Source organism: Amblyomma mixtum, chromosome 1 (genome assembly GCF_055824585.1).
Source record: "Amblyomma mixtum isolate Tamu chromosome 1, ASM5582458v1, whole genome shotgun sequence".
Classification (NCBI taxonomy): Eukaryota; Metazoa; Arthropoda; class Arachnida; order Ixodida; family Ixodidae; genus Amblyomma; species Amblyomma mixtum.
In genome coordinates, this window is record NC_143012.1 from 311,046,245 (window position 1) to 311,061,742 (window position 15,498).

Below are 15,498 nucleotides of genomic sequence, written 5' to 3' on the forward strand. Positions count from 1 at the left end.
CATGCAGCGGCGAGAGAGAGAGCGCGAGCTCTCGGCGCATTCCTGGCGCACATACGCGCACCTCCTATCGCCGGGGCTTTTGTCTGCGCCGGCCGAAAACGCGATGCTCCGCAGATGGCCGAGAACAGGCCAGACGGTGGTAACCGGTCTAACCGACCGACCAACCACCACGCTTCTCCCTGTAGTTGGGTGCAGTGAGGTAGAAACTGCTGGCCTTGACCTGCTCGCTCGGATGACTAGAATCAGCCGTTCGTGAAACATCGCTCCGATCATCGGTCGTCCATGTTGGTCTGTCGAGTGATCAGCATTTACTCTTTTCGCGGAGAGATGAAGGCAAACTAAAAACGCTAGTTGCGATAGTTGACGAACATTCGTGGCAGAAACAAGTCAGCGGACTCGAGGAGAAGCCACAGAAACATACATCTAATTCAGTTGCGGATACCAGCACTAATGTCTGTTTCTCTTGCTGATCCTCTGTCTTGGATTGCGCTGGCTTGCTTAGGACGCGACCTCAAGGAGGTGGTTTTCGTGATACGTCTCAGCGCGCGTTCCTATAGTCGCACAACGCGGAGAGCAGTACTTTCTTGTGCGAGTGGCCCTTGAGGTTCTGCTGCACGCAACATTTGAGAGGCGAGCGTACACCAGCCCCCCACGCCGGCTGTCCGTCTTTCGGCCCACTCGCTATCGGAACCCATGGTGACCGTATATCTCAAGCGGTGTCTGGGTCGTCACGTTGCAGCTGCAGGCACGAACGGCAGCTTTGGGTCGGTCGGAAGACAGCACGGAGGAGGGTGGTCCAGGAGTCGCAGAGCTGCTGTCCGTTATCAGCCTCTGGTTGTAATACAGAGTAAAACGCCCAGGTCGTGCCTTGGCGTGCCGTCCCGAAAGCGTTCGGCATGCGGCGCCGACGTCGCCGCCCAAGACGTGAAAAAGGTGCGAGTTGAAAAAGTGGAAGAGCGACGCTCTGTGCGGCGACGAGACAAGCCGCGAACATCACGGGAAAGGGGAGGAAGGTTGGGGGGGGGGGGGGGGGGGGGGGGGAGTGGATAGCGCTGAGCAGGTCAAGCTGTGCTGTGGGAAAACAGGCTCGAGATAAGAGGTCCGTATGCAAATCGCCTTCGGGATAAAAATCTCCGTCCCCCAGCCCTAGATAACTCTTGCTAGGAAGAGACACTGTATCCTACAGACTGGGTTGAACACATTTCTCTTCGCCGATTGGACGACTGCGGTTCACTTTGTGTCGGGCAGATATCCCCCGAAAGCAAAGATACTCTGGCGCTCTACGCATAAGAACTAGAAAAACGTCCAGGAAATACTAATGAAATCGCGATGGCTTGGGCCATCGAGTGTATCTGTTAGTCGGGAATTTCCCAGGAAGGCCTCTGAACCGTTCTCCATTCGGAGGGTTTATGTATTGTCTTCCGCCTTACTTTTCTTACTTTTAGTTGCAACTGAGGCACACTTTCTGCTTTGACTTTAATAAATGGAAGAACAAACGCAGACTGCAAAGACTCCGTTAAATGTTTCAAGCTGGCAATTAGTGAGGGCGTGAGTGAGATTTCTGATGAGAAGAAATGTTGTTAGTGGCGTAGCCTAATGCGCCAATTTAGGGAAATTAAGGGAAGAAAAAAGAGTTAGATGAGAGAGTGTCATGGAATGTCCCTATCGATGGATATCTCCTCTCACACGCATGCTAGCACACGTATTTCGTGTGGAATCAAACGTGTATTTATCCTGAGGTGGCAACGGAAATGTTGTTGTTCTGCTGAAGCTATAGAAAGGTAGCCGTACTTTTCAAGCCTAACTGGCAGTATAGATTTTGACTGTCACGCATAGCCTGACGGATCCAAAACTAGTCCTCAGTCAGTGAAATAGACGTCAGACTTGCACTTTCATACACATCAATGCCGCGCTGTCATTTCTGCACTTTTTTGCTCACTTCGTGCATAAATATTTTATCGCAATTACGCAAATTATTTCTAGAAGCGTGAGTTTGTGTGTTGTTTAAATATGCTCTCGAAGCTTTTTGTAGCCTGTTGGCTTATCTCTTTATTTTCATTTTCGGGCTTGTGTGTTCCTGTGTACGTCCAGCCCAAACATTCGCGATTTATAAAACAAACAAACGAACGAACAAACAAACATTATATCATTTCCAGGCGGTTCGGTGCGTGCACTGGCTTCTAAATGGCCCTAGGGTAAATCTTATGTGATCGAGACACCGCACATTGTGTTACTACTAGACCGACGGCACTGTAACGATCTTCTTGACTCCCATAAAGGGAACGTTTTACCAGCATCGCAACATCAGGTGCGGCGTGAGTGGTCAGCCTCATTTCAGCCTCCGCGAATTTCCACCGTCTCCACTGCAACCAGGGCGCCGACAATGCGAGCCGTGAGACAAGGCTCTCATTAGCATTGCAGTGTGTGCGTCTGGATGAGAAGGACGCCGTGGGAGTGCATAAGTAAGAGCCAAGCTCGGATCTTTCCGGTGCGTGACCTCGTGTGGCAACTTGAGGAGCGCGCGTTGATGGATCCTGATGGGGGCCCGAAGCAAGCGAGGCAGAACCGAGTGAGCACTAATTCCTGGCCTGCGGCGCAAGTCCTCGATTGACGGCACTACACTCGTCGCCCACCCTGGGGGCTGCGTGACACGTGTAGAGGACGTACTAGCATTTCCACGTTTTGTATCACTCGCAGTGGTGCCTCTGTGGTCATGGCTTTAGGCTGCTGAACACGACCGAGGTCGTCAGATCGAATCTTGGCCGTCGCGGCCGCGTCTCTACGGAGGCGAAATTCAGAAACTGCTGAGTTCTGCGCGATTTCAGTGCACAGTAAGAATCCCAGGCGGTCGAAATTAATACAGAATGCTCCACCACAGCGCCTCTTTCTCTGTATTTTCTTTTTTTTTTCTCTTTCTTCTTTCACTTCCTCCTTGATCCCTTTCCTCACGCCGCGATTGAGGTAACCGCGAAGTTGGAGAATTGCGACGCCTTTCCTTTCCTAACGAAAACGTTTGCAGCGTTGGCGTCACTTTGAGAGCAACACACTTCAGCATCGCGCACTCGACTTGAGCGTGACTCGGGATGTCGCATCTGACACCGAGAAGAGCGCGGATACCTCACCGAATTAAAAAAAAAAATTACTCGGGGAACTTAAGGAACTTACGTGCGAGTAATGCGGAAGCATCGCCATTCTATTCGAATTCTATCCCAGATTCTGTTACAATTCAAGTGAACTTCCATTGTAATTCTACTCCAATTATGCTCTAATTCTGTTCTATTCGTTTGTAGTTCGTGCAGTTGCAGGTGCTAGTACTGGCTATTACTGGTTGGTGTTTCGTATTTTCCCGTCTTTAATGACATCACACCGTTTTGACCAATCGCGAGTTTGTAACGCCGCCACTTTTTTGTACGACGCCTGGTTCTCGTGTCGATGAGCTGTCTAACGCTTTCGCATTAATAAGCATATTAAACGTAAAGAAATGTGTTCGTGAAGCTAGAGAACCAGATGGCCTTGACATCATCAACATCACATGACCACAAGTGGACCAATCATATGGCACCGCCAAGTTAGAAAATTTAAGGACCCCAAAAATATTGGACGTAGGCCTGCCCAATAAAAATGGATTAAAGGGATTTAGTGGGAATCAGTGGGTGGATTAATGAGGATTAGTGGGTCGCATTACTATGATCCCATACTTAATCCACTGGAAGGTACTCGAACATTCTAGAGGTGAGGACTCATGCATGCCATATCAGGGCAATGGAACCGGGTCCAACCGGAGTTCTGGCTGGAAAATCACAAGAACATTAGACATTCATTGCAGACACATAGCAGACAGCCTAAATGCTGTCGCCTTTCTACTTTCAAGAATGTGGTTGAACCCCCCCCCCCCCCCCCCCCCCCAAGTCTTTCTGCCGGAAACTGCTCCACCGCACTGACACTTTAATATTTGATTAAATATGTAGGTTTGTGTCACAGTTCTGTGACCTTGCAGATATCTGTCACCACGCACACAAGCGCCTGCAGTGTTCTCCAGTTGTCACTGTCGCCATTTGAAGTTCAGTTGAATGTCTGAAGGAATTTCAGCAGGCGAGAAGCCTGCGATCGTGCACCGCGCGTTCATTCAAACTGTCAACGAAAGTTTTTCCAATAAGTTCATTCCACTGATAAGTCGTCGGCATTCAACTAAGCTTTTGTATATGCCGCGCATGTTTGGCGCGGAGGCACAAGAAGGGTTTCAGTGAACTGTAAAGGTGTTTTTATATATTCTTCCTTGGAATTTCTTCCCAGATACAATAGCGTGAAAAAATACCGTAATATTTAAGAAAAGGAGGCGGCCTAGCTTTCCTATGCCCCGAAAGGCAAACTCCTGCCGCTTACAGCTCGCGCCTGTCCATAAGAGCATCCTGTCCATTTCATCTCAGGGGGCGTTCGTGTTCCTCCTTACGGTCCAGGGGCGTCAGCAGGTGAGACGTTGTGGCTGAGACACATGTACACGGCGAGAGGATAGGGGGGAAAAAAAAAGTAGGCGAAAGCGGTACAAGTCAGGCGCCGCCGTTTCGTACCCACTTCAAAAGGGCCGCCGCTGGGGGCATCCGCGCGGCTCTGCCAGATTTACAGGCGTCCGAAGAGAATTCCTGCTTAGCACACACTGCTGGCTTTTTTTTTTGTTCTACTCATTCGCTGCGTGTGTGTTTCTGGCTGCAGACGCGTCGCGGCACGAAGCGATGCAGACGCGCCGCATTACCGTATGGGCGTCGGCTGCTACGAACTCCACTGCGACGGCGACCGTCTGCTCGCCGGCTGGCCCGCCGCCATCTTTGACGCCGCGGCGGCGGCGGACGGGCTCTTTGTCCGGCGAACAGAAATCCCCCCGGGAATGCTCTTCTCTCCGGGTTATATGGCCCATTAGCGGCGATGGAAAACTGTTCCGACACCGCGTCGACTGCGTGGTCCATTGAAAGCGCCGTGAGCGATGGCTTAGGTTGAAGACGCTTTGAGGACAGCCGCCGACTCTTCTCTCTCTCTCACTCTGTGGCGCTGTGGGCTGTAGATCATGCATGCGCTGAAAGAGGAGAAGGAAGGAACAAGAAAGTCGGTGGAATGAAGAGACACGTGTTTATACCTGCGCGGAAGCAAGCACCGCGGAGCGTAATGGCGGACGATATCGCGGCCGCCGCCGCGGGTGGTCCTTCAATCGGGCTGGTTTCACTCTCGGAGGGAAGGCCGCTTATCTCGAGCGCGCCTTGTAGGGCGACGCCTGGTGTTGTTCTTCCACCGTCGCACGTTGCGAAAGCTGTAATGCGATTATTACTATTTTGTTGTGTGTGTGTGTGTGTGTGTGTGTGTGCGTGAAAGCGAGGGAACTGTGCCGCGATGTCACAGAGCACTATGGTGCTGCCTTGTGCTGGCGTCGATGTAGGGCACAGTTGCAGAAGCCGCAGTAGTGCAGTTTGCAATGGCAGCACGTTCAGTTGTTATCTAGCGTGAGAGTCGTTTACTCTGCCTTCTGGCTAGATGTTCCGCTTGAGCTATTGCTTTTACTTAACGCTCAACGTGCCGCCCGAAGCTGTGGCTAATCGCTACGCATTAAACTATGCAGTTTTTTTTTTATTTTCTGCATCCTGACCTGCCGTACTATGCGTGCTGCTCTGAAGATTCAAAAACGCTCATTTTGCGTTTTCCGGTTTCTTGACAGCCTCTAGCCCACAATGCGTCTTGAGATGTTCACGCTGAGAGCTCTCTGATAGAGTCATACCTCGCTGTGTCGAAACGGTTTAAAACGAAATAATGGATATCGTACAATGCAGCAAAATCCATTGTCCTTGGAAGCTCCCATAGAAGTCCCTGCATTTGATTTCTCGTTTTTACGACGATGAAAAATTTTCCTACAACGGGTTATAATGAACTTGATTTGTAACGGTGCCCACCACTCCCGCATCGATTCCACCTGGCAAGTTGTAATTACCGCACGTAACCTGTTCGACTGATCTGGAAAATTTATCCCGCTATATCTAGCGGTGTCTGCGTGGCGTCTTTTTCTGGACAGTTCGTCAGCTTTGGCTTGTGTTTGACGCTGGTTCTAGCTTTCTCTCCGAAAACTCGATGCCTAACTCCCTGAAGTTGCGAAGGTCAATGGAGTTCCCGCGTTCTTCTCGCTGCTCACGGCCCCCAGTCAGCTCGCTTTGCTTGTATGCGAAAGGGTGGAAATTTGGGCTAGTTGGTAAGGATACATAGTGTTGCGTCATCACTAGGTGGACACGCAGAAGAAGAAAGGAGCACTTCGTGCTGCCCTTTCTTCTCCTACGTTTCCGTATTGTGGCGCCACAACACTATTGTTGTTTTTCTGGTTCCTTGTTAAGTTTCCTTCTTGGTCCTACGGTTAAAACGGCTTGGTAGTTCGCTTGGTGTTCTTAATGGCATCGACGTCCTGCTGGTTTCGCAGGGTCAAGCGAGGGAAAACGAAACAGCAAAACAGTTTCTGTTGTCCAGAAGGCGACGATCACCAGATCCTTCTGTCTGACGTACGCATTCTCGACAAGACACTTCTGCAATGTAGTGAAGTATTGTGGCACACGCGCGTGTTAGCTGTGCGGTGAAGCAAATCAAAATTGATTTTGATGAAATATGAAGTATGATGACCTCGTCTGGTTAAGTAGTAAATTCATGTCAAAAATGGAAAGAGGAACGCCGACAAAGGCTGTTGTTAAAAAAAGATTAGGGAGTTTCGGCTTCCGTATGGTTTGAACAAGGCTTGCATGGATTCAATATCTTTGTATGGAAGCCGAAATGTCTTAACCTTTTTTAACAACTGTTGAGCGGCGTTCCTTATTTCCATTTCACACAAAAAGGGTTTTCGCGACCAAATCGCCGCCAAATTCCCTCTATTATAGCGGCCCGTATCGACTTCAGCGCCTAGAAAACGGAACTGGTATTCTGCATTATCCACTCGCAGTCTTCTATTTCATTATACCTCTAGGACGCGCGTGATGGGCGCTTGGAGCGCGTCTTGAAGGCTCCCGCAATGCACATTAGTGGCCCACTAAGCGCCATCTGTATTTTCTTCGGTATACTCAGTGGCAGGCAAGCCCGCTGGTGTGCGGCAGCTATAAACAAGGCTTCGTACCGCTACAGCGAAGCAGTGGTTATAACGAAGAAATCACGGGGCCCCTTCGACTTCGTTGTACCGAGGTTCAACTGTAATGGTGGCATCTGCGGCATTGCATCACGTACAGGTGCAGGTCTGGCATACTAGGTCGTACGTATGTGCGCCGTAAGTAGTGTACATGGAATGAAGGGGACGAATATCGCACACACTTTGGTGGGAAGCGAAAGAAAAAATAAACGAATGAGAGAAGAAGGGAATGGCTAGAGAGAAAAAAGAATGCCGTAGACTGAAGCTAAAAATAGCTTTAGGATGCTTGACAAATGTCTGTTTTACTGTTTTTAATTTAAGTTGGTGCCATTTTCGGAGCGAACCAATAGCGGCTCTCTTCATTAGGGAACCCGAAATAAACAAATTAAATATTTGGGCACGTGCTGTAGGTTGCAGACGTCAGAACAAAAAAACATGACCTGCAGATTATCGTTGGAGGAGCAGTTTCGGCAAAACAACCTATAATAAATGCTGGTGGCTCGACCCTGACCTCAAAGCGCTTATTATGACTGCGGCGGTCTGATAATACAACGTCAGAATTCGCAGCTTTGCGCCGACGCGGATATATTGAAGGTGCCAAGCGATGTGTTGGTAAAGTGCTTTTGACTTAAAGCCTAGAATTTTTTTACGCATCGTTTGTTTCTAACATGGATGCTCTTACAACGATATAAGTAACAGTGCACGGTCGCGCACCCATACAACACAATCTCTTTGCGAAAAAAAATAAAAACCTGTTTTGCAATTTCAACACCACATAAGCAAGCAACTTTCAATCAGTTGCAACGGGTTTACAATGACATACCCTGGTCGCAAACGTGCTGCAGATCACGATTATAATAGCTGACTTTTTGTTTTCAATATATTTACCGAAATGGTTTAACGCTGTTTAGCAAAATGTTGTGTTAATGTGGTCGTGCTCACGTGCATTAAATACCATAAAAGCGGAGTAACCGTTGGTTGATTGAAGCGTCTTTTTACAGCTTGTGTGTGCCTCGGGCAAAACTTACGCACTTTCGTCGTCAACAAGCCGAAATGTAAAGACAGGCACAGGGATATTCACAGATGAACGCTCCATTGGCTTTAACGGGGTGGAAAGAAGCCGTCTTTGTTTGGCTATTAACTTAGGAGGTGGTACGGCCAAAAGGCGTGGAGGGTGAAACTTCCTGACTGTGGCCCTTTTTTTTTTCCTTCGCTCTGGCAGGAACGGCGAGTCGCCTCCATCGTCGGGAGTCTCGACCCGGGAGAGCCTCTGGCAGAAGGCCTCCTCGCTACGGCAGTCGCTGAGGGGCCGCAGCAGTCGCCATGAAGGGGGCCCCGGCGCGTCTTCGTCTTCCAGCCGGCGGCCGGCCTCGCTCTACCTGGCCGACTCCTCGTCGTCCCGCTGCTCCAAGTCGCGCCAGTCGCTGCGTCGCGAGTGGGGATCGCAGCGGGACCTGTCGCGCGACAAGCGCCATGCCATCTCCCCTTCCGCGCACTCCAACTCGGTCTCCCAGCAGCAGCAGCAGCAGCAACAGTCCGGCGAGACAGGGTCGGACCAGGAGGCAGATCGCGCGTGGTCCTCCACCTGGACCCTGCCGGACAGCGCGCCGCTGCCGCCCAAGCAGCGCTCGCCGCGTAAGCTGACCAAGGACTCCGGCTACGAAACCAGCGGTGGCGCTCATGGCGAACCCGACTACGTGAACAGGGAATGGGTGGCCCGCGTGCCCAGTCCGCCGCCCCCGCCCCTGCCGCCGCCCCCGTCTTCATCCGGGGGACAGGCGTCGTCGACGTCGTCTTCCGGAGGGGCGGCTTCCGGGACCGCTTCGGGACCGCCCAGCATCGGAGCGACTAGTCCCGCCGTTGGAGGCTCAACGTGAGTTAACTTTTGTTCATCGCATTTGTTTGCAAGCACCATTATAGTTATGCTTCGCAGCGTGCAATGCAATCAGTATCCTCTTGGGAGCTCCTGGGTGCAAAGCTTTTGAGTATTTTATTATTACTTGTACATTCTCTTTCTGATATGGCGGAATGGCCTCAGTTGGTTAGAACTAACGCATGGGTATTCTGCGTTTCTGCAAAGTATAGGGAGAGAAACCACGTTACGCCTGACACAACGCTGCTCGCAGCAGGGCTAAACGAGAGGATGTGCACAGGCAGAGATATAAAGCTAGTGACGGGGATCGGACGTTATCAGTCATGGAGAACTTATCTGAAACGAAGGAGCGACAACCTATGACTACCAGTGTCACTGCGCAGCTACGAGAACATGCATCGATAAAAAGAGAAATACTAGTACCAGAGTGGAGGCAAGTGCCTCGTCTCGATATCTCGTCGTTGGTTCGTGTTCTCTTGTCCGCACGGAGCCACTGGTAAGTTTTGGGTGCCACTCCTTCATTTCAGGTTAGGTTCTTTGCGACTGTACTTGAGGACACACAGGCAGATTTTGGTGGCTACAATAAGCAGAAACCATTGGTCACGAATGTTTATCCTGCTTGCTCCGAGAGTTTTCGGGTGGCAGTATGTGCGAAATTTGCAAGCAGCTAGTTCTCATGGTGACATGAAGCCGGCGCACAGTCGGCTCAACTATCTTGTCTCTCCGCTGTCACGATTCCATCTAACAAGCAGTTGGCACCCTTGTGAAAGAGGTATACAGCTCGGGCAAGCAAATCAACTTATGAACTGGCGACTGGCGGGTGCCACTCACTTGGTGATACCTTGGTGTACGATATCAAAAGTCGGAGTCCATCACACACTGTTCTAATCCGCGAACTGCTTTCAGAGGTTATTCGTTCAAAGCTCTTATTTTAGTGCACAGCAGAGACGCCCTACAAATGCTAGCTGCGTGGATATAAGTCACATCATTCGGCTCATGATAGCCACCACCGCCCCCGAGTTTCTTTGTCTTCTTTGTTGGGTGCCAGTTTGCCGAATAAGCAAACAGACGGCTTTCCTAGTCCGTCGCATGCCTGTCTGGCCGTCTTTGTGACCACGTGACATTGTTATTCCTTTCTGCTCGAGCTCGTGGCCACTGTGCTCATGTAACGAAGCCTATTAAAATCACAACCTCACCTCCGTTCCCGTCATCATCAGAGGCGCACCATTATCAACTAATATCTTAATGCTCTTGGATCTGTAAACTCCAATACGAAAGCGAAGTCACGAATCAGCAGCAGTGCGTTCCTTCTTGAGCAGCTACCTTCCTCAGCCCCCCTCATGCACAAAAACAGGAAGCTGCAACCGGAGACAAGCACCGTTAGAAAGGGGGCTATTTTTCTTTAAGTAAAGCAGGGCACGGGCATTCTCCCACACGCCTTTGTCTTCCTCGCCTCGCGCGCGGCTTCCGGCCGTACCAGGCGCGCGCTATAGTCTATAGCCAGCAGCTCAACCTGGGCCTTCTTTGATCCGCGCAGTTTGCACAATCGACGAGGGCTCATCGACTGTCCTGCAACGGTCTCGATTACGGCTACTTACCACCTCGTCGCCGCTCTTTTCTTCCTCATCAGCGGTGCGTGCAATTATGCGCCGCGCGCACCGTTCAGGAAGCGTTTTTAGTCTTTTCTCCGGGCCCGCTCACGTAGCGGGACACTCGGCCTTTGCCAATTAAGGCGAGTCCCTTTATTCGGGGCCGGAACAATGGGGCGCCGTCCGGTCGCCCTATCTGCGGGCCCAATCAGCCGTGCATATGGGGTGGGCGGTGCGCACACACGGCCGTTACACTTGCGGGGTAATCATCTGCAGTGGCGCCGTCCGGAAATGAACTGATTGGCTGGAAGGCCGCCGTGCACTGCGAGAAAAGGAGAAAAAAGACTCGCTGGCAAGAAATTAACAAATACTTCAAGTGGACTGTAGGATCTGCTTTCCATCTGGTCAGCGTCTTCTCTATGTCCGGGTTAGTTAACCAGCTTCGAAGGAGGAACATTCTGCATTTTACTTATCACTCACGTGCGCTCGTCTCAAAGAAACGTGGCGGAATGGATGGCTCATTGTGTCCTGTTGATCTTGGCCGGTCGTCTTACATTCGCGTTTTGTTTCGGATAGAGAGGAGGAATCGTTTGTGAACGTCGTGTGCGCTACAGGGTGCGGGATCTTCGCATAATTTTGCGCGTGCCCCCGATGGTCAGTTCCTTGCTTTTTTTTTTGAGCTTCAGCGCCTCATTAGAGCCATCCAAAACTTAAAGGAACTGGCGGTCATTTTCTCAGTTGGAAGAGAAAGGCGCCCTTTATGCAAACAGCACTGAATGGGGCAAGCTGTGAGAGTACCGTAGAACTTTTGTCAGCGCGAAATGATGAAAAAAAAAACGAAACAAAACACGTAAGCACGTATACAGCCTTGTCCAAAAGTGTTCGGGCCGCTTGGTTTGCCTAGTAGTGGCGAACCACTGAGAATATTTGGAGCTCTACATCTCCATAAGGTGTGAGGCTAGAACTTTCCTCATAACCTCTAAATACCTGTTTGTCTTGAGGGGTCCCGGAAGTGCTTCTACTAATGGCTGAGAAGCAAACCATGTGACCTGAAGTCTTTGGCTGTAGCTGCACATGATGGCTATTAGAACTGCCTTGCGTTGCTCAATATCTTTATTGCCTCGCTCATCAGCTGGTCTGGCGTAGAAGCTCGAGGTTATGAATAGGATTTGCGCTGCGGTAGACGATCTTATCTCAGCCGAGCCCGTTAATCACCGACATTGTGCTTGTCTCTCAGCGCATTCTGCGCGCAAGCGTCTAGACGAATGTATAGTCATGATAATTAAAGGCTTATATTCTGCTCGCCAATCTGCGTGCTTCGCCTGCTGACATGCATGTCGAGGCAACCGTCTATTTATATATACACGCGATGATAAGTGCTCGTTTTTCACGAACAGATTCTTGGAACGACTCCAGAGGCGGGTAGCGTTTCAAGTACGGGTAGGACACGGTCAGTCGTCAGGGGAGAATCCGCGTGCTCCGCGTGCTCCGCGTGACAGAGAATAGTATATTGAACAGCTTTCAGCTGTGCAAGCTTTGTGACGAAAGATTTCAAAGCTTTTGCCCATGAGGACTGGGTCTGTGATTTTTTTTCTAAATTCAGTTTTGAACGGCATGTTGTGTAGTAAATGGGAATTTTTTAACGAGAGACAGAGAGAGAGAGAGCGAGGGAGAGAGTTAAAGCCCTAGGCAATGTAATAGAGATGTTATAACTTTAGGCAATGTAATGTGATTTTAGAAGTGCTAAAAATTTCCTTTGTTGCGGCTGTATTTTACATCGTTAAGCTGGGGATAGTACTGCCGACTTCAATCAATCAATCAATTAATTAATCAATCAATCAATCAATCAATCAATCAATCAATAGATCAGGTTTATTTCACATAAAGGATGTGAGGAGCCTGTTACTGTACGTTTATTAGGTGCTACATGCAGTTCACCGATGTCTTCTCTGCGATAGACAATGGCGATTTTCCTTCTTTTTAGATGAGGCATATCAAGTATATGCGTTATAAACTCTCACTTCGACAATACGATGACCGTTCTTGGAACGTGAGAAATTTCATAACGTTTACAGTTATGCTGTTTTTTATTTTTTATTGTCTCGTTCGCATTCCATTCGTTCCGGGTAGTTCCTTTATGTCCATTCATAGCTGTATACCTGTTCACACGACCGAGGTTATGCAACAGTGGTGAATATCATAGTAGTCGCTTAACCCGCAAAGCGCTCCCTTTTTCTCTATATCTCCTTAGTTTCTTGGTTTTTTTGGACATTGCCCGCGGCTGCCCCAGTTAAAGATTCCTGTTCAGCAGTGTTCATACATTTCTGGGAAGTCCTTCCTGTGAGCGACGTTGCATATGTCGGCGACGATTTCCCCCAGCTCTGCACGCAAGTGGTATGAACCAGAAACCCTGCTAGACACAAGTGCTTTGCTGCATGAAAGCCATGTAGCCATGTAGGCGTACAATGCATGTTATCTTGTCACAGTGTCACGTGCGCTGGATGTTCTCCCTCTAGTCTGTAGTGATCCTCACCTGTATCACACATTCAGAAAACGGGGGAAAAGTAAAAAAAAAAGGACAGAAAAATAATAGCGTCCGCAACGTTCACCACAAGCATGTGCAGCACTGAGGCTTAGCGCGTAGAACCGGAGTGTTGATGTTGACATTTACTGCCCTCCCGGTCGCGTTCAAGGCTACTGAACTGCAGATACAATTACAGTCTGACTCGTGTTCCTTTCCTGTTAGTTTCCCCTCAACACGAAAGCCAGCGTGCTCTCTTCCCTGCGCTCCGCTTTACTCCGTCGCAGCTGTTTCGCCTGCGACTCGTACTGATTGTGCCTCCCGCAGGCGATGACTCGCTGATTTATTCCTGGGTCAGGCTGCTTAACCATTCACGCGGCTCCCCTTGCCTGCTCTATAGCGGACCCGATCGAGCTGGTTCATGCGCGCCGCGAGTAGCGTATCTAATCTCCCGGGGGAACGTTAACTGCCAATTAAAACACCGACATCGGAGGGGGAGAAGGGCGCCATTAAACCGGCCCGCGGCAACCCTCTCCTCCTCGTCGTATATACCCGTTGTGCCGCGCCGCCTCTATTTTGCCTCTCCCTCTCTCAACTCTCCTCTCCCGAGCAACCTGGTCCGAGGTGCTCCTCCGTCAATTATTGATCCGTGCGGGGGTTGGCACGGGTGCTAAAGGTTGTCGCCTCCGCGTCGCTACTCTCTTGCTGCCGTTGACCGTCCGCAAAGAAAACGCAGTAAAGAGAAAAGGAAGAGGAACGATTACAATTTTCTCTCTCTCTCCCCTCCCTTCTTCCTGTGCTCACCGGTGTACATAAGTTTGGGCCGGCACTTCCGTCTTCTCCGTAAAGGGTATAAAGTGGCCGCAGATTCGTATGTTTTGTTTTAGCGCTTGTGACTGCAACGCTCATGAGTAAAACATGGAATCCCGGAAAACATGAGGGGCTACGTTTAGCGTCGTTTCCATGCCTGATAGCTGCTGTATCCGGGAGGGAAAGGAGAACGTGGGAGAGCGAAGCTGTATGATGGAGCGACAGCAGCTCCAATTAGGATTGCGGTGAGGGAGCTGAAAAAGAGGACGAGAAAAAGGCAGTGTCGAAGAAACAGACTAAAAGAAGACGGGAAAAAAAGGAGTACGCGTCGAGCGTGGACAATTGAGCGTTGCCACACGGACGGCTGTCGATTGAATCAAACGAGCAGCGCGGAATTCTGTCGAGATTTCGAAGGCCTTCGAGCAGCGGCAGTGTGCACTCTCGTACGCGGAGCGCTCGAGATAACGTGCTGTGGGAAAAAAAAAATCAGAGCAGTAGCGTCTTTGAAAAATAATCAATTTCAAAATAAACACCTCGTTTTGCTGAAAAAAATAAATAAAAGGCAGCTCGGTCAACAAAACACTGCAGCAAGCGTAATACCATTGTTGCTCGGTACAAAACGACGAACACCGTCTTCTTCAGAAGTGCTTGAATGCTACGGCATGTCCAAGACAACGAAGTTCATTCCAAGAGTGCTTAATACTATTGCAACGATTGACTGTTTCAGGTTGAACTTGGCTGGTTTCCAGCATGCGCTCAAAATTATTGGTGGCGACGGTTACGCCACAACAGCTTAGCGTGAGGTGATGTAATCTCTCGACGGCGATCGAGTTTGCCGTGTAGCAGCGGCACAACTCCTTAGAGTTTTACAGCGATTGAGAATCTCGAATGTTCTCGACTCAGCAGCCTTTGAAAGTAAGTGCCAATATGACAAGGGTATTAGTCTCATTATTTGATCGAGTCGGCAGTTCACGGTGTTTCTGTGAATAATAAAGCCGTTCTCGCTTTCTGCCCACGAAAAGGTGCTTACATGGTAGAATTCAGTTATGTGTTCTCTGAATTTGCACTGAATTTGACTGCCCCCCCCCCCCCCCAAAAAAAAAAAAACAAAAACAAAGGTGGGTGGGAGAAGGGAGCGCTGTGTTGTAAACACCTCTAGTTTTTCTTTTCTCCTGATTGGGAAGGCATAAATTGGCAAGGACAGAAGAGCTCAAGCGTATCATAGTGTGTGGATAACTGCGGGACAAGAAACGCAGCAGCCGTGAGTTGGCTTTGCCCACAATGTTCGTCGTGTGGTAAAGACAGCTTTCAAAGAACCTGAATCTCAGTAATTTGCCAGTGAGCCAATGAGTAATTTGCTCTCTTATTACAACCCGAATCTCTACGTGTACACTCGCTTGGAGTAGTTTCGAGTTTGTTTTACCTATTTCGGGCGCTCGTCGCGCTTTCGATAGCTTTGCTCTATTTGCACTGAATATTTAGTAAGCATTTTTTGTTTAAAAAATGGGGCTTACTGCAGCTTTCCAATGAAGAATTTCTCGGTTTGGCGGAACTCGATCGCCGACTC

The 15,498-nt window shown here is 49.7% G+C and overlaps 2 protein-coding genes across 6 annotated transcripts in view; one reads left to right on the forward strand and one right to left on the reverse strand.

Moving 5' to 3' along the window:
- Positions 1-15,498, forward strand: part of Shrm (shroom) — a 444,260-nt gene that overhangs the window by 176,496 nt on the left and 252,266 nt on the right. For both annotated transcript variants that reach the window (XM_089566904.1, XM_089566905.1), the window contains one exon: positions 8,361-9,011. In XM_089566904.1, the coding sequence (XP_089423030.1) occupies positions 8,361-9,011 (651 nt within the window). The remainder of the gene's footprint in view (positions 1-8,360; positions 9,012-15,498) is intronic.
- LOC149372430 (uncharacterized) overlaps positions 9,893-15,498 on the reverse strand; it is a 276,300-nt gene continuing 270,694 nt past the window's right edge. For all 4 annotated transcript variants that reach the window (XR_016286998.1, XR_016286997.1, XM_089566906.1 and 1 more), the window contains one exon: positions 9,893-10,922. Coding sequence is in view for 2 of the 4 variants with exons in the window: in XM_089566906.1 (XP_089423032.1) it covers positions 10,809-10,922 (114 nt within the window). In the remaining 2 variants the exon portion in view is untranslated. The remainder of the gene's footprint in view (positions 10,923-15,498) is intronic.